At 45.8% G+C, this 24,921-nt stretch overlaps 1 protein-coding gene across 2 annotated transcripts; it reads right to left on the reverse strand.

The window, feature by feature from the left end:
- Nucleotides 1-3,269: 3,269 nt before the first annotated feature.
- On the reverse strand, nt 3,270-24,843 carry EMP1 (epithelial membrane protein 1). 2 transcript variants are annotated; one of them, XM_027594845.2, is made up of 6 exons: nt 24,674-24,843; nt 16,935-17,169; nt 10,069-10,183; nt 7,544-7,640; nt 7,291-7,431; nt 3,270-6,210 (listed from the first exon to the last, which is right to left on the reverse strand). In XM_027594845.2, the coding sequence occupies exons 3-6, from the start codon at nt 10,144-10,146 to the stop codon at nt 6,044-6,046; spliced, it is 483 nt and encodes a 160-aa protein (XP_027450646.1). In that variant the 5' UTR covers nt 10,147-10,183; nt 16,935-17,169; nt 24,674-24,843; the 3' UTR covers nt 3,270-6,043. The 2 variants fall into 2 exon arrangements, with proteins under 2 accessions (XP_027450646.1, XP_027450645.1); XM_027594844.2 differs by lacking the exon at nt 16,935-17,169 and having other exon boundaries at nt 24,674-24,841.
- Between the last annotated feature and the right edge of the window lie 78 nt (nt 24,844-24,921).

Raw genomic sequence — 24,921 nt, forward strand, 5'->3', positions numbered from 1 at the left:
TAAAGAATGTGAATTACTCCAGAGAAAGAAATCAGCAGTCAGTGCAAGTATGCCATATTGAAGTGAAGTTGGTAATTTAGCTTATGGAAAGAAATCTGGATTTAAATATTACTGCCAGAAAGATTCTAACTTTTTTAAAAACAAGATGACTAAATGTCAGATTAATTAGTATAATCTACTTCCCTCATAAATCCTGTACTATAATTCTCAAACTTGATTTTGCAATGCCTAGTTACCTCAAGAGCAATTGCAAAACTGTACCCAAATACTCAAAGCAGGTTGGATCTTGATTCACCTTAAAACTTATAAATATATATGCCCTATGTCAGCATTTTGTAAGAGGGAGGAGAAGTTGTAAAATCAGACTAAAATAGTAAGATTTCATAATGCCCAAAAGCATGTTGACTACTATACTAAGGAGTTAGAATCGTTCTAAAGTCCCTGGATAGACTGGATTGAAGCCATTGATGTGATAACCTAAGTGAGAAAATTAAGATTGATTTTGAGCCATGAGACCAAGAGAATGGAGCAAGCCTTTCCAGCTTAACACCTCATTTAAAAAACTACGTACTGTGTATGTAAACACCATGTTCTCCTATACTCAATGGCAAACTCTGAACATGTCAGGGTAAAAGGATTCCCTGGCCCAGAGGTTGCCTTGTCTTCTGAATATGGACCCATATATCTACTCTCCATTCCATTCTCCATCAGATACACTCCTCTTACCATGAAAGGTTTAGAAGGGTAACAGAGGGGTCTAGCTTCCAGAATTTAAATTAACTCCTTCCCATCAAAAATAATAATAGCTCAATAATTATTAAATTTATTTCCAGGCTAGATTACAAAAGTCTTTTAGCCCATATCAAAAGCAAAATAATTCTGAAATGAATCTATGGGAAAATGTGCTCTGAGTTTAACCAACAACCAACTTAGGAAAATAGCTTTTGGAACCTGACCCATTCCTATATTGGGAAGGATTCAACAGTTTGTTCTTGTTTCCCCACCCCCCACCCCTTGTTCAGTTTATCTCTTAATATAATAAAGTCCTTCATTTGCCATATGAAGACAGTGATTCTTTATTTGGGACTCACTCTATAGCCCTTGTTGATCATCACCAGTTAACCAGATGATTGAGTATGAACCTGCCATACACACCGGCATCCTACGTGGGAATTCTGGTCCTCCTGGCCCCGGATTGACTCCCTGGCAGTGACGGAAAAGCATCCATCACCACCCTTCCTGACACCAGCAGAAAGGAGAGGCTGGAGAGAGTAGGTGGAGACATGGAGGACACTGGGCTGTTCTGCACCTGCAGTTATTCAGATGGAAGGCAATGGGAGCCTGGAATAAAGGAATGGCCTTTCAGGCAGGGAGATTTGGGTAGGTAAGAGAAGCAGCAGAGGTAGAATCCATAAGAGTTTGTCAGCTAATTGCTCATGGGATGGGATAAGGACCATGAGGAAGGGATGAAGACCTGAAAATCTTCTACCCTCCCACAAGTGCTAGTGCTCCCATCTCCTCTGTGCTCCCGGAGGGTCTTCTTCCATTTTCTCTAGGTCTGAGTCTTACTCCCAGGCTAGACTATAAATTAGATGAAGACAGGAAACATGTCTGCTTGATCTTTCATTCCCTAGCCTCTAGGTGCAGCACCTAGCCCCCAGTGGTTTATCAATACAAGTTTTAATGGTCACCCTCCTGCCCCATGAGGAGGCCCCAGATGTCTCCCTTCCAGAAACAAGACTGGGTAGAACTCCAAAACACTCCTTTCCTTGGGCTCCACCTCATCAGTGTACATCCTTCTCCACCTGCTGCCTGCTCTGCTGGACTGCAATACCTCTTTAAAATGAATCAGTTCTCTTCAGAATCTACTCCAAAATTTCCAGCAAGTTTTCCTCTTTTCATCCTGCCTCCTACCACTCTACCCCATTCTTTTCTATTCCCTAAAATCTAGTCTTTTTCTAAACTCGTGTACACATTTTTTGCTAGGGAATTTTATCTGTATTTTGGTATAGTCTGACTATTTCTTAGTAAACATAGGAGAGAGCTTCTCTTTTTAAGGGTGGAGTCCTGCACAATATCCTCTTAGTTTTCATATGCCTTCTTTCAAGGCCCTACTGAAATATTCTTCTGTGCCTCAAAGCCAATGGGGTTTTGCACGGGGATTATAATGGCTGGGTCCAACACAAGAGTGGTGTAGCTGTCTACTAACCATTCCTAAGTGGTAATGGAGAGCTCTGCAGCTCATGTTTCCTATATTCATAAATTTGGACCAGTTTCACCTAAGAGTATTTTCTTAACCACTTTAATTCAACTTGACCCTACCTAAGACATTGACTCTGACAAATATTTATTAAGCTCCCCTATAAAAGGGACTCTGACAACTTCCTGTCTTTTCATAGGATATCCAAGATTATCTTTCAAGTTGACCCCCATGTCTTACTATTTCTCTAAGTATCAACTGTAAACATAAAGATTTCCACTGTTTAAGCTTCTTTTAAATTATTTCTGAAAATGTTTGGTAACCTGGTGCCTTATTCTTAATTAGAATGTTTCCCCCATGATGATTAATTTCATTTGTCATGTTGGCTGGACTATGGTGCCCAGACAGGTGGCCAAACATTATTCTGGATGTTTCTGTGAGGTGTTTTCGATGAGATTAACATTTAAATCAGTGAACTTCGAGTAAAGCAGATTGCCCTCTGTAACGTGTGTGGGCTTCATTCAATCAGTTGAATAAAACAAAAAACCGACCACCTCCTCCCCCCAAACAAGGGACAATTCTGCCAGCAGACATTCTTTGGACTTGAACGGCAGCAATGGCTCTTCCCTGGGCACCAGCCTGCCAGGCCTATTCTCCCTGCAGATTTTGAAACTGCCTGCCTCCACAATCATGTGAGCCAGTTTTTAAAAAATAAATGTCTTTCTATATATAATTTACACATCCTATTGGTTCTGTTTCTCTGGAGAATCCTGAGTAATACACCCCCATTCACCATCCAGGTCTTTGAGATAGAAGATTTCATCTTGGCAAAAGAGAAACTTTGAGCACTTCTGAGAGCTTGTTGGAGATTCTGATTAAAGATCTATAGAAGGAAAGGAAGAAAGGATGCTTTGGAGGTCTGACCCATGACCAGGCAAATGACATGGGGGAATGAATCCCAGGGAGAACAAAAGGAGAGAAGTAGCCTCTTATGACAGTATGCCAGAAGTGATCTAAGAAATCACACAGGTCTCTGAGAGGGTATCAGTAATCAATGCAATTTGATTAATTGACTTTAAAATATGTTAGAGTTTTATTTTCAGGTTCCATTGTGTATTTTTTGTGTATTACTCTGTGCAGTTACTTCATCCAAAACCACAGGGGGACTGACAGAGCACCAAATCCACATCAAAACCATTTGAATGATAGTGTTGACACAATGCTAGGGTACAAAGTATCTACTCTGCTTTTCCACTGTTAATTCCAGTCCTTATTGCTCACAGAAAACAGTAAAGCTTTCCTTTTCTCACCTGCCCCGTACAGATATGCCCAGTTTATGCAGTGAATGGGTTTCTGCAAAGGTATGTATTTGATGCATACCTTTGTGAATTGCTTTATATTTTGAAGACACATTAGAGGAATTGGCTATTTCAAAGAAACTTCACAAGTATCTGATTTCTTAATGTCATAAGTCATTCTGATTCAAGACCACAACATCTCCCTGATGTATTAGCTTATGAAGTTCTATTTTTTTTTGCTTTAGAGGTTTAATTAATGTAAGATAAAACTATATCTAATAACGTTCATTTGCCTGAAAGAATTATTGTAGAATGCCTAATGTATCACCAGAAAGTAGTTTAATGTCTCAAATAAATGCCAAGTTGTTCGAATCACACTGATTGACAACTTCATTAGGCACAAATGTCACTACTATCCCTACTGTCCTGCATTTTTTAGGAAGAAAACATTCACACGGTGAAGGGAGTCAGAATCTATTTTTATATCCCTAGAGTTATAAACATTTGTATCAAAATATTTACAATTATAGTATATGAAATATCAATCTATTAAAGAAGCCAAATACAGTACTAGAACAACCCACCAATGTAATGCAAATTACATGAGACATAAATGTCACAGAAATAAAGTAAAAGACAAGGGAATACATGTTTCACTCCAGTCATAGTTTGACTTTTCAACATAATGCGAGTATCTCTTTTGGGTATATCTGATATGTAAGTATGCTTCTGCACATAAGACAGCCTTCTATAATCATGTGATAATTAAGTCATAATTAAAAAGTTCATCATCCCACAGTTTTTGCTTGCCATCTCTCTACCCCCAGCCCAGGTAATCTGGTGGCCTGCCTTCAATATTCCCTTAACCAGAATGAACATAGAGCAATACACTTAGTCATAGTCCTTTTACATAAATACCAGCAATCATGGCATGGCAACCCCCAGAAAGGAAAATTACGTAAGAAATGGGATAAGGAGAGAGCTGGGAGAAGGAAAGTAGGCAAGATGTCTCAGATCCCCCCTGGGGTAGATCTTCTTCTCAGGTAATAAAGGAAATCTCTTCCCAAAACAACCCCTTTCGACAGAATCTGAGATGGCTCAGCTGCTCCAGGCCAGAGCCATGCCTGCTTACCCAGGAATAAGATACTGCTACCAAGTTCTATAGAAATGCTCCTATGGCAACAGACAGCCCAATCGCCAACTGACTGGGTACCACAAGAGTTTTTGCTTTTTATTTTTTTCTCTTAAAGAAAATATCCACCCAACACCTATGTTTTTATTTGTCTCGTGGGAATTTTCTAATTTTCCTGGGAAGGCAGGCACTCTGTTCTAATCATGACCGAAATCTAGTATGCTTAATACTTTCCAATTATATAGCACCTTTCACCCAAGGATCTATTTGGTTTTGGTTTGTGTTTTACTAAGCTTCCAGAATTGCCCTGCCTCACCTGTGGGAAAGGCAATGGCTCCAGCCCATGTCAGAGAGAGAGCTACCACTGAGACTAGGAGTCCCGATCCCCAATGCAGATAATTTGACAAAATGTCCTCAAAAGTTATAATTTAGAGGGAGAGTAATAAATCATGTTACAAGGAACCATGTCCATCTCTCTCCCAGTATGTGCTCAAAAGAAACACTGATTGCATGGACAGGGGGTCCTAAAAACATAACCCTACTGTAGCACTGTCACCAGATTGCCCCTTGGTCCCATAATTTGTGTGGTGCTTTCACCACGGAATTGGTCATTGGTGGCTTTACAGAAATGCCAAAAGAGCTGCTTTGGCTTTAAGCAAGAGGCCTAGCAAAGTCCATAGCAAGAGGTCTCTGGGAGGGACAGCTGTGTGAGGTCCGGTCTGGGTTCTGATCATCCCCCAGGACTTCCACTGTGAAAAGTTCTCTTTCTTGGTTTAACTCACCCACCAATTTGGCCTTAGGACTATATGTCTTTCTCCCATTTCGTCACAAATACCACTGAGTTCCACCGAGTTAAATATCTGTTCTAAAGAGGGATAATGGCTCACTGGCCAAAGCCCTCATATGGGACCTTCAGACCGGAATGCGATGTTTTGCTTTGGGTCAGAAAGGCACGATGGTTTCCAGGCTTAGCATATTCAACACAAAAACAAGATCTGCTCTTGCTGGAACTTGTACCGCTATTTTAACTTGATGCAATCTGTCTGAGGACGGCAGCACGAGACCCAGAATTCAGCCTCAGGAGTGGAGCCCGTGGTGTGGCAGTTGATGGGGCCCCAGGCAGTGTGTGTAACTGAGAACAGCCGAAGGCCAAGTCTGGTGGCTGGAGAGAGGCTCTCCGGCTGCATCCGGGGAGCAGCAGAGCGCTAGCCAACTACTTTCTCCCAAGGGTGGGGGCTCGCCCAGCAGAGAACCTCCTCAGGAATGGTTTGGATTTCAGCCTCTCCCACCCTACTTCCCCTCCCCGCCCCCCTCCCCTCTCTCGGTTTTTCCTGCAGAGTATCTCCCGCTTCCCTCCCAGATTCAACGGCTTCCTTCTCCCCACCCCCCGGATCCCCGTGAATTTGTTCGGCCTTATTTCTTCCTCAGGACTAGATAGAGCACACCAATGATGAAGCTAAAGCAGAAGCAGATCCAGGTGAGGATGAAGGAGTAGCCATGGTGACTGGTCGAGTAGTTGGTTCCATAACCACCGGCATAATGATGAGTATAGATGGACACCCCAACCATAACGCACAACCCTGCAAGGGGGACGAAAAAAAATGTCTCATTTTCTTCTGAAACAAATAACGCAACATATTTTAAGAAAAAAGAAAAAGAAGAAGATAATAGAAGAGGAAGAAAAGGGGAGTATGTCAGAGGGGGAGACGAACCATGAGAGATGATGGACTCTGAAAAACAAACTGAGGGTTCTAGAGGGGAGGGGGGTAGGGGGATGGGTTAGCCTGGTGATGGGTATTGAGGAGGGCACGTTCTGCATGGAGCACTGGGTGTTATGAACAAACAATGAATCATGGAACACTGCACCAAAAACTAATGATGTAATATATGGTGATTAACATAACAATAAAAAATTAAAAAAAAAAATGTCTCATTTTTCGGTTTTTTATATTAAAACCAAGAAAAAATTGTATAACTTTTAAAAGATCCTATTTCCCTCAGAGCAAAATGGGAAATTTCACTGGGAAAATAAAATCTGGCTGTTTAGCCCTATATGATAGTTCTGTTGATTTGCCCTGAACCAACCAACCTTGACGGTTGTGCTGATAAACTAGAGGTGTTTGGGCTCTCACACCTACACTGGTTTGTGTAGCTGCAAGTGTGAAGTAAAACACAGGACTTCACGTCCACCACCCAGCTTTTCCTTCTGGACCCCAGCATATGTAGGCAGGCTGCCCAGGATGCAAAAGAACACAGCCTTGCACCCAGTCGTGTGTGTTGGGGAAGAACGGCAGGAGAAAGAGAACAGCAGGGCTGGCATGCACTATGGCAGTGGCTCCGTCTAAGGACGCCCACCTTCCTGCCCTCGAGTGTCTCCTGTACAAGTGCTTGCAGTGGGCGTGGCCCGGCCACTTGGTGGCCACCTGCCCCCCCCACCCCAGCCCGGGAGCGCTAGGTTTAAACATGGCAGTCTGTTTAAAGCAGATGACAGTACTTATGCCAAGCACCAGCAGGGGTTCTCAAAAAGAGAACAAAAAAGTAGAGGAGAAAATTGTCCATGTGGCATGTGCTCATCTGTCCAAACTGCCAGGAGCACCCACGGGAAGGCCGCCCTAAAAGCTTTTCTGGCATAAACCGGAGCCCACCCTTACGATACTCACAGCACACAAGCATGGTGGCCCCGGAAAGGAAGAAGCGGTTTCCCTTCTCCATGGTGAAGAGCTGGAACACGAAGACCACAAGGGAGATGACGGAGAAGATGATGGAAAGGATCATGAAGGCCTGCACCGCCTTGAGGGCGTCTGTGGACACGGGAGGAGGAGAACAAGGTATTGGGCTAAGCAGTCCCCGGCAGGCTGCATGCTTCCCTGACCACCCGAATCATCCTACTGAGCACAGCCCTCTAACACATACCTTCACTGGCATATGACAGGATGCTTTCACAGCCGCCACTCGTACAGTTTTTCCAAAGACCGACTGATGCTTGCGTAATATCCGAAACCACCCAGACCTGAAACCAAAAGGAAACAAACAGTTGTTTAAAAGCTGACCGTCAGGCGCCTGGGTGGCTCAGTTGGTTGAGCAACTGCCTTCGGCTCAGGTCATGATCCTGGAGTCCCAGGATCGAGTCCCGCATCGGGCTCCCTGCTCAGCAGGGAGTCTGCTTCTCCCTCTGACCCTCCCCCCTCTCATACTCTCTCTCTCTCTCTCATTCTCTCTCTCAAACAAATAAATAAAATCTTTAAAAAATAAATAAATAAAATAAAAGCTGACCGTCATGGAGTGCCTGGGTGGCTCAGTCATTAAGCATCTGCCTTCAGCTCAGGTCACGATCCCAGGGTTCTGGGATCGAGCCCCGCATCGGGCTCCCTGCTCCGCGGGAAGCCTGCTTCTCCCTCTCCCACTCCCCCTGCTTGTGTTCCCTCTCTCACTGTGTCTCTCTCTGACAAATAAATAAATAAAATCTTAAAAAAAAAAAAAAAAAAAGCTGACCCTCTGCTTTAAAAGGAAAAGAAATAGCAAGTCAGATTTGTGTCCAGATCGAATCTTCGGCAACACCCCATACTGAGCTCCATACATGGCTAAGCACCCCACCTCTTGGTGGAAATGAGGTGTGACCAAAACTGAAGCCACAGAGGTGCCAAGAGAAAAGGTGGAAGATTGTGTGACTGAAGAAAAATCACATAGTTTCTCTGGGCTTCACATTCCTTATTACTCAAAAAGAAAAAAAAGTGGTTTAAAATTCTGAGGTTCTGAGAAAGAGAAACATCAGTTGAGGCGATTGGTTTTAAGTACGTACCATCCATATGCTCTATCAAGACCATTTTAGGGGCGCCTGGGTGACTCAGTGGGTTAAGTGTCTGCCTTCTGCTCAAGTCATGATCTGGGGGTCCTGGGATCAAGCCCCACAGGGGGCTCTCTGCTCAGCGGGGAGCCAGCTTCTCCCTGTCCTTCTGCCCCTCCCCCCTGCTCATGCTCGCTCTCTCTCTCTCTCTCTCTCAGATACATAAAGAAATAAATAAATAGACCATTTCATGTAAGGGCCCTGAGGGGGTTAAAAAAAAACGCTCAACTGGAGGCAAATAGGAAACATATGGACAACGAGGAAAACAGCAATGAGTCTTGGTGTCAAGAAGCCACTTCCATCTAAGCAGAAGGATATGGGGGCCCCTGAAAGTAGAGGAGTGACCAACATGTATTCCTCAAGGCTCACTGTGGTGCCAGTGTCCCTTCCCACCCGGCCCAAGAAAAACAATTATTCTTCTGGAAAACAAACACCCGGCTTGTGCACGCAGAGCACCTATTAGAATGAGCATTGCTGGAAGGCCAGGGCCAAGGATGTGTGATCACCTGCTCTTGATTCAATAAGCAACTGTATGCCAAGCCCTATATTAGGAGCTGATAATTCAGATATTCAGCACTTTGGCATCCACTAATGCTGTCTGAAGTCACTTATCACGCTTGTTACCCTGAGAGACTTAGGGGTTGGGGCCCGGAATGGCTGACCCGAAGTCTGGAGGAGGGCTCATGGGCTAAGATTCTTAAATCAGCCTTGCTCCTGGCGATCACATCCACCAATGGCAGCCAAACTTTCCTATCTGAACTTCGAAACCCATTTGTCCTTGAACTGTAACATGGACCTAATCAGAGTCTGGAGCCACCATTTGCCCGTCTAGTGACGGATGGCCTTGACTTTTGCGTGCCAGGGGCTGTCTTGTTTCTTTCTGAGAACAGCACAATAAAAGCAAATGTGGTGCTATAAACGACCGCTAGAGGTCAGAGTAGCCCAAGGTTCTGAGAAAAATATTTTTTTTACATTGTTTTGCTTGAGTGAGTTAATTCCCTGGAACCAGGTTAATCTGGCACAATTCCACCTTCACGTGCTCTTCTCAGTTCAGAATTTGAATGTGTCAGTCTGGCAACCAAAGCCTCTCATCGTTTCTCCCTCCCCTCTATCCTTCTAATCAAGGTTCCCAGACGGAAAGGAAGCTCTGCTCTCGCCGCATGGGTATGACCACGCTGCCCTGAAACAAAGCCTCTCCCTCTCACCGGGGCACCTTGGCTAGCCCTCCTGCCTGGAATGCATCCCTGTGCTCTTTCCGCGATTCATCCTCCGCCAAGAGACCCCGCCCATCTACCCATCCTCCAAGCTCTACCTCCGGAGAAGGTTCTGCCAGGGACTGAAGAAGCCTCATTGTCTTCTCCAGCCTCTAGCCGCCCACAGCCCTGGCGGGCTCACTCTGGTAGACACCGGCTTTTCTCCTCCTGCTATTTCAGTGTTTGACGTGCCAGTGGGTGCTTTTTTTTTTTTTTTTCCACAACGAAACTGTATATTCCCGAGGGGCAGGGATTGTGGATCAAACTTCTTTTGTAGCACTTTATGTAAATATTCAGATAATTTCTGGGTGAATGAATGAACAAAAGAACATATTACTCACATTGGCAATGGTGGAGACAAATAACATGATGACAGTGGCGATGTGGACCACAAAGATCCCAGCCAGTAATACCAACATCTTGGCTTTTTGATGCCTCAAAGAGCAACGAAGAGTTCTGAAAAGAAAGGAGAAGATAAAGTGGGGGGGAAGGTTACTGTCAGATTCAATCAGACGATTCAGCTTCCCCACACGTGTGGACTATCTGCTAAAATCAGGAAGAATTTCAATAAAAACCATCACGATTTCATTATAAATTCCTGAAAACATCTTGTTAATCTACTTTCCTAAATGCCTCTTTATCTATTTACATATACTTAAATATAAACATAATTCTGCTTCTCAAGTATTTATATACTCCTCTCTCTAATAGAGCATGTTTCCGGAAACACACACACACACACACACACACACACACACACTTTAGCACTATTCATGTTTTATTTTGTTTGTGTCTTAAGAACCAAAATAAGACTTTGATCTTTTAAAAGGCCTTTTTGCAGCTGTAATTTCCAGGTCTCTGTGCAACAATGTCCCATAAATTTCCATTTTCCACTAGGGAAGCGTCTGCGGCTCTATCAAACTGTTCGCCCTGTGACATTAATAGAAGTGGATCCCTTCTGCCAAATAGCAGCTAACACTCGATGCCCATAAGACTGAATAGGCTACTTGTTTTCTCCCGGGTGAGATGTAAAATGTAGGAGCCACAACTTCTGTTATTATAATGCTGTTTGGTATTCAATAATTATAATAACCTAATTAAAGTGTAATGGTCCGATCACCTACTGATTGAACATTTCAGATTTGTATTGCGGCACCTGAGCCTTGGGGCTGTATGTGCCTCATGGTAGGGACTCTGCTATTGGTCTGGGGCGTAATGCTGTGTTTTCTTTGATGCAGTATGTCCATTCTGGGGCTTTTGAAGTATGCAGACTGAAACACCACTAAATGAGCCTTCTGTTTGTGCATGACATTTACACACCGTCCAATCCTTCAGGAGTCCGTGGAGAAGATATGCAAATGCATAAATCACATGCTGGGAGGATTGGGAATGAATATGGATTAAGAATGGGCATAGATAAACCAAACTGTTCAGCCATAATCTCAGCAGAGGAGACGGGAGCCCACTGAAAGTGTGAAGGATGCTCATGGGAGTGGCTATTCTGACTTACGTCAGCTGCAGAGGGAAGGTTCCATTCAAAGAGCTGCAGGTTATTCACACCAGGGTGGAGGTGTGGATGTCCCCACCTAGGGAGGAGATGGCTGGGCACATCCTGCAATTGTCCCGCTCCTCTCTCTCATTCCACCTAACTTAATTGAAGCTTTGAGCCTGCTTGAGCCACTTTCCTATTGTCCTGGGTACTTAGTGGCCAGCACTGATGCTTCTCTCAACACTCCAAATGCCTCTTATCTCCTCTCACTTTCCCCATCAGGTATTCAAAATCTAAAATGTTCTTTAAAAAAAAAAATCTAGAAAGTTCTAATGTACACGAAGGGGCCTTGCTCTTTGCAGGCCAGGCATGAGAGGCAGCCTGTGGCTTCCCAACCTGCTCCAACAACCCCTGCCTTCCTTCCCAGTCCCAGCATTTCCCTCCAACCCAGGCTACTTTGTAGGGATTTGTCCAATTTCACTGTGAATGACAAAAATCATGAAGTTTATCCTGCTGCCTCAGGGTGGAAAGCTTGGAGCTTTCATGCCTGCTATTAATAATCTCTCTGCACATTCAAATTCATTTTTGCTTTCCGCGGGTCACGCATACGTCCACGATTTTCTGCTTTACTTTAATGCACAGTGAAAAGAGGTTTTTGAATTAAACAGTTTGAGTTAGAATCATCTAGTCATGTCCTCCCGTTCTCAGTGTCCTCCTCTATAAAGTAGGGGCTATAATGCCGGTCACACAGGAAAATATGAGGGTTATGGACCATGTTTGTGAAACTAGCAGCATCCACCACATGGCAGATACTAATGAGACTGCTTTGGTTGTGGTTATTAGCATTACTATTAATATCCTATGAAACTGAGAGTAGCTGTTACCAACATAACAAGTCAGTTAGTCACCAAGCTACCCCATGTTAAGTACAAGTAATAGCATATCTGCTATGTACTTCACCAAGCGGTGTGTATAAATTATTTTGGTCCTCTTAGAAATTGCCATTATGCCTAATCCCTGCCCTGTGAGTGGGGAGACTACTAAGAGCACACCCTCAGGAATCAGAAGGAGAAAGCTCAGTCTTCTCGGCCCTGACCGTCCTCCCGACACCCCCAAAATGCACACCATCATTGGATCCTGATCTTGCCCCTCATGAGGAAAGGAAGAAGCTGACTGCAGGGGATTACAAATGTTACATGACAGGTCATATGTTTAATCCTCCTTGGCCTCTATAAATGTCTTTTTTATTCCTTGACTTCTAACTGACAAACATCCTCCTCCTAATAGAGGGAGGCGGTTGAGGGGCCCAGAACAGAGTAGAATACACCAAGTGAGGCCTCTTAAGTGAGGTGGAGGAAACACTGTGCATTCCCTGCCTTACATGCTGTTAGGAATTCAGCAACCCTTTCAGGCTCCTTGGGTTGCTATATAACCCTCCAGAGTAAGTCTCATTGCTTTCATCCCTGCTCACCCTCTCCATTTTGATGACTTGATCGTTATTGCATTCCGTGCACCATCTTCCTACTGAACCTCACTTCGGCCCATCCACTGTACCCCCAGCCTCTGGATCTCACTCCTGATCTAAGGGTAATGGCCTTCTGAACAAGAGATCTTATAGTGCCACTGCTGGGCAGTGCCCCCTGTTTTTCAGGGCCTGGCATTTCCCCATCTGTGTTGCGTGTGCTCTGCTGTTGTGTCCTGGTCACTTTATCCTTCATGCCAGTTGTCTGCAGAGCTCTCTTTGCCTGACGTGAGCAGTGTTTGGTCCCTGGCCTGAACATGGCGCATTTTAACTAGATGTGCTCTGGTCTGCTTATGAAATGAGACCCATTGCCACCACCACAGGAACCAAGTCTGGATCTCACTCCTGATCTAAACCAAAGCCCCACCTGATCATTATTCCCTTGCCTGGTGCAGGCTGGAGGAGTGGGTGGGGGAATCGAGCAAAGAAGTGACTCTCTTTCTTCTTAGATTCCTGTGATTATACCACATCTGTCCACCAAGGAAAGGAGCAAAAATGTCTTGGATTAGCTGGAGCTCTTTGTGTAAGGAACACGTAATTCCCTCTGCGTTTGGCTGCTGCATCCAGCCAGAAGTAGGGGTTATCTGGCTGGAGCTAGTACATAATGCATATAGCTTCTCCATCTTTTCACTGGCCCCCAATTTCTCAGGTTTCATTAGTGTCATCCATCATCAGCTTAGAGGGGCTTCCATTGTTTTCAGTGGCCCTCCCCAACACATTTGGAAGCAGAATGAACTATCTTCTTAAGTTTCTAACCCGGATTACCCCTTCCACTGCCCATACTAGAGAGCCCCCAGTAGAGAAACCCTCAGCCAGAGGTGCGTCTAAGGGCAAATCTTGATATATTTATAGGCAACCATGAGAGCTACCTAGTGGGTGAATGTCTGGGAATCTATCGAACAGCAGAGCACAAAGGGAATAAATAACAGACGGTCTCAGGCTCCTGAAACTTCCACCCACCCCCTACTTGCAGCGTAGCTTGCAGGGAGACTTATTCCCTACCCTGGTGTGTATCTTGTGTCATACAAAAGCACTGAAAAGAGACCATTTCTGAACGTTCGTATCATTGGAAGTATTGGCTGCTACAACTTTCTTGGCAATGTGCTTCACTACAACAATAATTGGCTTCTTCCTCACACCTCTCTAAAATGCTTTGGATGGCACTCTCCAGTGGAAAGCATACCCTTAGTCACAGCTGGGCAGCTCGAACCAGGAAGTACAAAATAACAGCATTGCAATTCTGAACACTTAGGAGCAATGTCTGTCTCTCAGAGCATTTGGGGCACGGGGCAGTCCCAAAGTTTCTCAGCTGGTTGCTTGGGAACTCCCAATAAAATCATTTAAGGTACTTCTGCTCTCAGACCCAGGCCCACAGCGCTAGTCCATTCACAGTGTTCTTGAAGGATAGGACATCCACTGACTGTTCTATGTGAGGTGCCAAGGAACACATTTCTCCGCCCATCCCTGTAAGCAGAGTAGGACTTCTTGGGACAGGTGTACTCAGGGCTATCACTGCACTGGGTGGGAAACTGAGAAAAGAATAGGAGGCATGAATGTGGACTCTAGAGAGAAGTTGAGCGTTAAGAGAAAAGGAAGGTAAGAGACTTAGGGCCAGGGGGGCGCCTGGGTGGCCCAGGCATTAAGCGTCTGCCTTCGGCTCAGGTCATGATCCCAGGGTCTTGGGATCGAGCCCCGCATCGGGCTCCCTGCTCAGCAGGAAGCCTGCTTCTCCCTCTCCCACTCCCCCTGCTTGTGTTCCCTCTCTCGCTGTCTCTCTCTCTGTCAAACAAATAATAAAAAAAATATATATATCTTTAAAAAAAAAAAGAGAGAGAGAGACTTAGGGCCACACATCAACTCTCTGACATCCCTTTTCTGCTGTTCTTTCTTCCAAACACACAAGCCAGACGGTTCCCTTTCTACTACCACCAACTTTTATTCTTGAACAAACATCCCCTTTTCTTCTCGAATTGCCCAGCGCACAGAGGAGGAGCAGTCTCTTTATGCTCCTAGTCCCGATGCAAACCTCACAACCACTGACCATTCTAGATTTGGATTAAGTTCTGTGCTAAAAGAAAGTTATTACAGTTAGCGGAAATGACCTTGAGAATTACAATTGCTGGGGATTGGAGGTGTAAAGGACTAATTCATGTGGGGTGGAGGTGGGGGAGATAACTGTCCTCTCCAGTTGTCTCCATTCGCTTAAACCTTTATTGGTTTCTTGCCTTCCTTTTATGGCTTCCTACTCCCCTAAAATATGCAAGAACCAAAGGAACATAGCTCCGAGACTGCCTTGCATTGCCTCTTTGCCTTTGCTTTTAGGGTGCCCTGACCATGAGAAATCAATCAGGCCCCTGTGAACACCTTTCCTTTTCTGATGAGTACCTAATACTGCAGAGACTTTGAGGATAATTGACTTTTAAAGACACAGCAGGGGAGTTCAGATGTTCGTAATTTGGATCCATGGTTGTTAAACTAGGGTCAGATAACTTCTTCCTGCCGCAGAGTGTGTGTGTTTATTGAACAGCTGCCACCAGAGTCTGGGGGATACAGTTCTTTAAGGGTGGTCTAAGTCACAGTAATTGGGAACAATACAGCAGAACAGAACAATCAAAAACCCACTTCTCCAGCAAAGGAAGTGGTGGAAATCCTGGGCTTGACTGACTCACTGAAGAACTAGCCTGAACCCCGGGGGTGTCACATAATCAGAAACGGGGGTGGACGGTGGGGAGGGCAGGGGCTGTGTGAGCAGAGGGGGAGTCTCGCAGAGCTCAAATGTCCATGATTCATTTGAGAGTGGGTGAGATTCTCCCAGACAAAGGCACAGCGGAGGCATCCTCTACCAGATGGTGCAAGAGAGCTTTCTGAGAGCATGTGAATCCGCTGGCTAGCTAGAAGACAGTTTGGTCATTTTCCTGACCGCCTTGGATAACCCAATCTTCTCTGGGGATAAGGGAGCAATAATGGCCAGCTGCCAAATTCCCCATCTCGCCTTCCTCTCGGATGATATTGCCCAAAGCAAGTCAGGTCATGAGTTCTTCCTCCATTATTTACCCCTCACCTATTCCTTACTTCTGCTCACACTGTCCTTGCCCAGTTCACATCCTAGCCTGGACCCCAGCATCAGCCTCTGGCATGATCCTCCTTCTGAGCTCCTCCTTCTCTGATGGATCCTCCGCGCCACTGCGTTATCCAAACTTGTCACTCCTCTGCTCAAAATCCTCCAAACACCTCACTACCCCCTCCCACTCATCACTGGGGAAGAGGCTCCAAACACCTTACTCAGGCCCTGGAAGTCCTGAGAATGTGGTTTCCAAAGAAAAAGCCCTGCTTTTAAGTGTCCTTCCTCCAGGAACTACCTATCGAAAATTTTTCAAGGAAGCTCAAACCCTGCCTCCTCTAGGAAGCCTTCCCAGATACACAGGTCAGAAGTAGTCATTTTCCCTACTATGCTATAGTCCTTACATAGCCCTTTATTAAAACCACTAATGGCAGCCTGCCTGGTAACAGAAATACTTATGGAAATGTTTGGCTCCTCAACCCCTAAGATTCTAAGTTTCTGAAGGGGGAGTCTTATCTATGACAGGTACCAAGCAAGTAAACTTCCATTCAGTGAGCAAATAAATGTTATTAGGAAGGCAATATTTTTTTCTTACATACGTGAACTTTAGTCCTTTGTAATTTTTAGAAATTATTTATATTACTATAACTATGTATTGAGCATCTTATCCTATGCAAACTCTGTGTTACACATTGCTACATAAATATCTTTGTAAACATATGGATACTTCCTGGGTAACTTTGACATTTGAATATACGAGGGTATATATGTGTTTGTTGCCTTTTATTTAAGAGGAAATAAGTAGATGCAAGGAAAATATCTTAAATTTCTAAACCCAATTTGTCCACGGATTTAACTTTTCTATCTCTTTAAGTTATAGAATCTCTGGACTGAGAAGAGGGGCCTTAAAATTCCTCCCCAGTATAGGAACCTCAGCTACAAATCTACACCACAGAACTACCTAAGTCATGCTTACACTCCTCCCGTGACAGGGAGCTCACTACTTGCCAAAACCCTCCCATTAGGAAGTCCTTCTGACAACCCATCAGAATCTGCTCTTGGCAACTACTACCCCTGATCTTAGTTCTGCCCTTAATCTAAAGCAGCCTCTTCAGAACTTTTCTAGAATGCTCACCTTTGCGCAGAACTTTCAGGCTACCAGAGAACTAGCCAAAGGACATCACCTAGGATCCCCAAATCTCAATCACGTCATAACACAGCCTTGATTTTATTCAACTGTTAGACACTATTCTGTCTTTTCACTGATTTGTGTTTTCCCGATCATGAAATCTCCATCTCTTTCTGGAAAACTTTCTGGTGAACTTTGAAGAAAGCTGTCTCACACCATCTGACGAAGGACGTGGTGTTTCCTGCAAGGCACAAGAGAACATGAAAGACAAAGCTGCCCCTGGTCACATGATCTCCAGGAGTCAGCCGCTATCTCTGGCTATCTCCCTAGCGTGACACCCAGCAGCCTGTCGCTTCTCCCTGTGCAGACTGGCAGCACCAACACCTTTCCATTCTCTACACATGAGTCTCATTCTGCTTTGGTCGGTTTGTTTTGATGTGTTTGTGTCCCATGGAGGATCGTTTGGGTTGGCAAAGTGGATGTCCATTTAACACCAAAGCAGAAAAGGAAACACTCTCTTTTGGGAGCAGTCGGAGAGGATGTATCCAGAGGAGGAAAAGGCTGGGATTAAAAGCAGGTTGAGTGGATGAGACCTTGGATGAGCTTTTCTGGCCATTGTTATTGTTGTTTTATGTAGGCGTACTTTCCATTCTAAATATTGTTTTTACATAAGGGTGGGAGAGGGGGATGTTAATTTCTCCGTGGGAAACATGGGGAGAGACAGGATCCCAAAGGACCATTTCCTCCTGCCTCTGGATATCTGATGTTTGGTGTGGAAGGAAAGAATTTCAGGTTGTCCCTCACTATATGCACGTCATTCTGGGGCCTGATGTTTTTACATGCGGGCAGATTTTATGACCAGAAGAAACATCAGGAATCAAGCCACAAAAGTAACTACGTGCTCCAGGGAAAACAACTATGTTTTCATGGTCTTGGGGGAAAGGGAGCTCCATCTCCCAAATGTGGTCTATCGATAACAAATGGGGGTTATTATAGAAAGAGTAGTGTGTATCTGTCACTGGTGTAAAGGAGCACAGACTCTCGCATAGTTAGGGATGAAGAACCAAGGGATGAGGGTGGGGTAGCAAGCATGCTATTAAAAAAAAAAAAAAAAGAAAGGAAGGAAGGAAGGAAAGAGAGAGGGAGGGAGGGAGGAAGAAAAGAGAGAGAAAGAGGGAGAGAGAGAAAGGGAGGAAGGAAGGAAGGATGGATGGATGGAAGGAAGGAAGGATGGATGGAAGGAAGGAAGGATGGAAGGAAGGAAGGAAGGAAAGGGAGCACCTATTAGACAAACAAAATCTGAAACAAATTTTGCCTCCGAGTAACTGCTGACTCTGGGAAAATCCCATTACCTCTGGCTGGTGGCTCCTACAGAGACAAGAGTACATAGTGGTAGAGCATGGGTGCCAGGTTCAAATCCTGACGCCACAACTTCTTTTTTTTTTTTTAATTTCAGTGTTGTTGAGGTATAACCGGCATATTAAAATTGTAAGATATTTAAAGTGTACATTAAGGTGATTTGTTGACTCCAGCACTTCCTAACCGGGATCTGTAGACCTCAGAGGGCTAGTGTGAGGATTGGTGCCTGCAGCGCAAAGGCTATAGGGTTGTCCGTTTTTGTTTTTGTTGCTTTATGTACAGTGAGAGGCTCAGGCCAGCAGAATGGGCTTTAAGCTTCTCTGGTAGAATCTGAGGGCCAGCAACTATGCTCAAGGCAAACAAGTAGCATGAATCTTGTTTTTGCAAATGCTCCCAAGGAGAGTAATCTCTCTCTCTCTCTCTTTCTCTCATTTCCCCTTGTCCTCCTTCGCATCCAAGGAGGGGGTGGATCTGGCAACATCCAGACCTGGGCCCCCGTGGCGCGGCCGGCCCACGCCCCCAGACCGCAGCTGGCCGGGCCACGGGGCGATGTCCCCCGGGTGAGGACAGAAGCTGCAGTTGTCTTCTGCTTCTGACAAAAGAGGAGTGTTCTGGCGACCAGAATGTCTTCAAGGGAGAGGTTGCCAGGACCATAACTAGGGTTTGGGAAGAAAATCAAGGTGTGGCCCGGGCCCGGCGGCACTTGGGCGGGTGACCAGTAGGTGGCGGCAACACGCTTCAGCGGGCAAAGCTGCGGCTGCGAGAGCCCGCGGAGCTGGGGGGCACGCAGCCTGCAGCGGGACGTGGGCCAGGGCGCCGGGTGCGCGGCAGGGGCTCGCAGTCTCTTTGGGGGCGCTTGGTTCTTTAGGGGTTTAGAGGCTCTCTACTCCGATCCCTGAACAAAGGAGGAAATGCACCTTCCCCAGAGCGCAACCAGAACCAGAACGGAAGCCCACCATCTCCCATCTCCCAAGCCGGGCCTCTCCTACTCCAGCATGATCTTCTCTCTCCCAGATTTGTCTCAGGGTTCGGCAGACGTTCTAGAACTCCTCCCAGAGCTCCCCTTCACTCTCTTCCTCCCACCAGCTCCTAGTTAATCAGAGGGTCTGCACGGCCCCTCAAAAGGGTGCGTAGGGCGGCGGCGGCGGCTTCCTGTCATAGGGCTGAGCAGGCCCACCGGAGGAGTCAGCTCTGCAAGGCCCCCAGAACGCCCAAACCAGATCCCCACACTGCAAGCGCTGAGACACGCTTCCAACATTCCATCCTGGCCCCCGCCCACAGCACCCGGGTCCCTTCCCCACCAAAGCCACATCCGGCAAAGGGAAGCTGGAACACACCCGCCCGCCCAGCTCACTGTTTCAGGGGGGCAAATCTCTCTCCAGTTCCCCATCTCCAGCCCCCTAGGGAGGGGTCTTTGATTATTTGAAAGAAGCCGAAGGATCAAGGACCTCATTTTGCTTTTAGCTCTGATCTGACCCTTTGGAAAAGAGGGAAAACATCAAGGGAGATCACTGGCCTGTTGGCATAAATATTCAATGGAAATTCAAATGACACCAAGCCTGTATTGACCCACATTTGTTACTTGAGCAACAAATGTCCCCCCCCCCCCTTTGAGGGGACAAAGAGCAGAATATTTGGCCCTAAGGACTGTTCTGAAACACTGAGGGTGGGTGGTCCCCAGACAAGAAGGGAAGGAAATAAGGGGCGCCTGGGTGGCTCAGTCGTGTAAGCTTCCGCCTCTTGATCTCAGCTCAGGTCCTGATCTCAGGGTCGTGAGTTGCAGCCCTACGTTGGGCTCCACACTGCGCGAGGAGCCTACTTTAAAAAAAAAAAAAAAAAAAGGAGGAAGGAAATGAGAGTGGAATCCTCCTGACACTTCTCCCTTGCTCTTTGGCCTTCTCCCTGTCTTTCTCTTTCCACTTCATTCACCTCTTCTCTCCCTCAAAGCACAGGCCTGAGGAACAGCAGGCATTTGCACCTGCGCCCTCCCCCTCCTCTCCTATTCGCTCTCATCCACACCTTTACTGCCACACCCTCCCCCTGCTGGGTCTCCCTCCCAGAGAAGAGGGTGGAGTTCCTTTCCCAGGACCAGCTCAGTTTCTCCCTGAACCTGGTTCGTTTACTCATGAATCCCTTGCTGTTGTCAGTGTCTTAACAGGCTTATATAGCCTGCCTCTTCTCATCGGTTCGCATCCTTGATGTTTCATTCATCAAACCTCTTCCTAGTCTTCCAAGAGCTGGGTGAATGCTCACTGCTATCTGATGATGAGGCCTAAGGAATCTGCGTGGATGAGCAGAGGAGTCTGCCTGGGCCCTCAATCCTCTGTAACATGCCCTGCAATGCATCATGATGCCTCATTTAACTTTTCTACCAATTTTTATGGATTAAACTCTTAGCATGAGCCAAAGGATTTCCAAAACAGGACGATAACATCTTAGAACGCTAGAATTTCAGAGCCACAAGGGGCTTTGGAGACCATCAAGTTCAGTTCCCTCCATCAAGAACACAAGTGACTTGCCCATGGTCATAGGGCAGAGTCAGGCCAAGACCACAGCCCTCCAGCTCCCTATTCAGCCACTTCGCATTGGCCCCAAGATTCTTGCCCCCACTTTCAACCACTATGCCTATGTTCTCGATTTTAACGCCCCATTTGAAGAGACAATTCATGAAACAGACTCAGGAACTACAAAAGCTTCCACACCCACATAAAACCAACGGCACCAAGAGCAGAGGAGTCCATTTTAGTTCCAAGGAAATGCCCATATCCAAAACAGGGAAGAAAATGCTGACCCAAAGATTCTTAAAAAGGAAGAGAGAGAAACAGCAATCTCCACAAGGGTTTGTACGGTTATCTTTATGCTTCAGTGTCAGTGGATCTCCCAGTTAAATTAAGAGAAATTATTTTTACCCAGTCAGGTCACCAAGGACTGAAGGGATGGATACAAGAGTGGTCTCAAGACATGAGTGTTTGGCCGGGGCGGGGGGGGGGTGGGGGGGTGGCGCGCGGGGGCAGGTATTGTGAACTAATTGGGACCATATTTGGGCTCCCTTGATTACTGAATAGAAATTTGGGATCATCTAAGCAGAATCAGGAAGAGGATTGGAAAAGAGAAATTTATGGTCAGAAAATTTCAGATCTACACTGGCTGAAGATTAGGAGCTCTTCTCCAGGACTGACGTCCATTTTGCAAGCCAGCAATTAGTCCAGAGTTACAATGGGTTGGCAACTTGTTCCTGTAGTTATCATGACAGGTGGTAACAACGTGAAGGTGTGAGCTACAGGAGCTATAAGCCAAGTTACGGGATCACCCCAACAGGGCCAACTTAGAAGACTGTGTCTCTGGTTTTGGGCTGATTCAACCATGACCTCGTGGGTAGCAACTGGGTGTGTCCCTCCGAGTCTGTACATCCAAAAGTCCCAAATGTGTCCGAGCTTTTGTGTTAGACATCCCTGTATATACATGTGGAACGTTAAAGAAGAAACTGTATTCATGTATTTAGAAAATGAAATACCTCAGAATCGGATCACATGGGTATGGCTGACTATGTATATGGTTTCAAAGCTTTAAAAAGCCTTCCTGTTCTTTTTGAGTCTTAGGTAATAATAATCATACTGATCCATCAAGCTTTACTGATTAAGTATTAATTAAGGGTCAAGTGTTTAGAGGCTAAGGGGCACTGGGAAGAACAACAACAAAAACAGAATGGAGAATTTCTGCACACCCAGGACTGCAGAAGTAGGAACGAAGTACAGAAGTTACAGAGAAGCCAATTGTGCTGGATTTAAGATTTTCTAGTCATTAGAGCTGTCCAGCAACGTGGGGGCGGCATGGGGGAGGGAAGCATGGAGGCACAGTCTGAGGTAGGGAGACCCCCTATTCTGGATATTTTAAGGACACGTAAAATGGCCATCTGTCCAAGGTGGTGTTAAAATAGGACTTCTGCATAGGCTGGGAGAATGAATGAGTAGATCTTCAAACTGAGAATCCCTCCCAAACTGAGAATCTGATACACAAAATTAAAGATAGAACATAACTAAATCTGCCTTGTGCCCTTTTCTGTGGCCATTTTTCAGATATACTCCCCAATCAGGCTCTGAGGAGTCTGCAGAACAGGAGTTTACCTCATCTGTAAGCCTTCTAGGTCTCTGACTGCTCTCTCCATTGATCCCAATGCATCCTGGCCTGAACGAAAGCCCTCAGAGCCCCCCCACCCCACCCCACCCCCGGGACCAAGCCAAGAGGCCCTACATCCCCCAGAGTCTGGCTGGTCCCCAGGAACTGGATGGGCCTAAGCTGGTCTCCAGAGGGAAGCAGGAAGAGTTGAGAAAGTCACAGTATTTCTGGTCAGTGGAAGGGATGTCTTTCCTTTCCTCAGAGATGTGTCCTGTCCTCCTGGGAAGTAGCCAGCCTCTGTTCTGGGATGGAGTCCACTCTCGGTTGGCCCTTGATGGCCTTCTGCCAACTCCCAGGATAGTTTAGTGCCCTCAAACAATGTAAAATCTGGGGGGTCCTCTGACCAGGACGCCAGACCGGATGGCCTGCAGCCCTCCAGACAGCACTCCACCCCCACCCTATTCTTCAGAGTCTGTGGTGGAATCCAATCTGCCTTTGGGAGGGGCGCAGGGCAGGGGGGGGAGGCAGCGGGGGGGGGGGGGATAGCCCTCCCATTTCAGGATTTTCAAAGACTTACAGCTGAAATCCAGAAAAACTCCTGCAGCTAAGGAGCTCCCTCACCATTTCTTGGAGGCAGCAGGGAAAACAGGAATTAGAACAGCATTTTCAAAACTGCCCTCAAACTCCGGGAAATAACATAACAGTGTATTTTCTCACTTCTAGAACTACAGTGCATCGGGAAACGCTGCACCAAAAAATGCAATTCAGGATGGTCTACACCCGCAGATTTCTCAGTATTTTCTGTCTGCTGGCTGGTTAAGTATTGCCTAGAGTTTAAACTTGCACAAGAACCGCAAAAAGATTCATACTAGATTCACAGAATACCATTACTACCAACTGTAATAATGGCTTCCCTTAATCCACAGCCATGTAATCTGGAAATAATAAACATTTTAAGCAAATGTGGGAGTTCCCTGCATCTTGCAAAGTTTCCCTTGCACTTAGTTAATCATCCCCTCCAGGGCAGTTTTACGAGGCGCCTTGTCTGTACAGTGTACACAGGCTGATTACATTTAAATCTTCTCTTCCAACGCACGGCATTTCTAAAGGAAAAGCCTAATTTCGCCAGACAAGCTGAATCCTGTCATTTTCCTCGGCTTGTTTATGTAGGGGAGGAAAATAAAACCAGTATCTATGTTGAAATGGGCCACACCCCAACCAAAATGCTAACATAAAACAAAACAAAACAAAAGCAAATAGAAATCACCCTTCTTCCTTTCTCCAGATTCACTTTCTGATTAGCAAGAGGGTTTTGCATGTGCACAACCACATTTTGGAAGAGTGAGAAGATAAGTGGTCCCAAACAATCACTTCCTTCCATGCACCTAAAAACTAATAAAGTAGTTTATTATTTCTAATATGCCCTTTTCACTCAGCACTAAAATTTCTGGGGTGGAAGCACAAAGCCATTCAACATTTTTTTTTTAGCAGGAGCAAATGAAGCTCCCTTCCCCGACCCACCCTTTCCTCCAAACCCGGTTTCCCTCCTGCTTCTTCCCATCCTCTACATCTGGCAAGGAGAGAAGGAGCTCTGGGTTCCACATCAGGCTGATTTGCACAGAATGAAATCCTCCCGCATTTCATTTCAAATACCCATTGATACCCCCACCTCTCTGTTTTCTTTAAACAAATCTACCCCCTCCTCCCATCCCCGAGGGGAGAAACAACACTGACATTTAAACAGAAGTGAATGAACGAGCTGTAAATGCAACAGCAAAAGTGAACTGAAAAGCGCCTATCTATCCATCAACCGAAAAAGACCAGCAAACAACCGACAAGGGAAACAACTCAAATCCTGAAGCAACGTGAATCAAAACAGACAACCTGGAAAACATCTGGCAAGTCCGTATGTCCTTCAAAGGTATGCAGTGTTTCCTCCATAAAGAATCCCTTATCCCGGCATGTTCCAAAGTCCCTGCTCCCAAGCAAGAACCCAGTTACTGCAAAACATAATCACAGCCCAGGCCCGCTGATTTCCCCAGAGGCTCCCAACCCCCCGTCATCAGGCATTTTCCTGAACCTTATAGAAAAAGTTGTCTGGGTATCCACTTGTAGCCAGAAGTTTCAAGAATTCAATTTAGAGGATCACAGGAAAAACAGCACAAGAAAAAAGAAAAAGCAAGGCTTAGATGACTACTGGGTCAGGAGAAGGAGAGCAGAGGAAAGAGAAAGTTCGCTGAGCTTCCCCACAGCATTGGAAGCTGTCCTACCTGAGGTCCAAGCCACTGAGGCGCCCTGAGGAGCTGGAGCTGGTGGCTGTCAGGTCTGCTCTTCTGGAGGTATGTGACCGCTGTGAGGGGAGGGACCTGCTTCCCGAGGTTATAAGTTTCCAGAGCTGGTGTGCTGGGGTGTGTGATGGGCGGTTTCTTTTCACTCTGTTTTAAAGGAGTTTCTATGAATCAGTCTGACTTTAAAAAAAAAAAAAAAAAAGATTTGTTGGTAAGCTACGCCCTGCTGG

The sequence above is a fragment of the Zalophus californianus genome, chromosome 9 (genome assembly GCF_009762305.2).
Source record: "Zalophus californianus isolate mZalCal1 chromosome 9, mZalCal1.pri.v2, whole genome shotgun sequence".
Lineage (NCBI taxonomy): Eukaryota > Metazoa > Chordata > Mammalia > Carnivora > Otariidae > Zalophus > Zalophus californianus.

Bases quoted from the DNA above. Each gene is read 5' to 3' on its own strand.
- EMP1 (XM_027594845.2), bottom strand. From the start codon at position 10,146: ATGTTGGTATTACTGGCTGGGATCTTTGTGGTCCACATCGCCACTGTC. The intron at 7,641-10,068 runs GTGAGTAATATG...TTTTGGTTTCAG, and splicing joins TTGTCTCCACCATTGCCAAT to GTCTGGGTGGTTTCGGATAT. The intron at 7,432-7,543 runs GTATGTGTTAGA...CCGTGTCCACAG, and splicing joins CCTGTCATATGCCAGTGAAG to ACGCCCTCAAGGCGGTGCAG.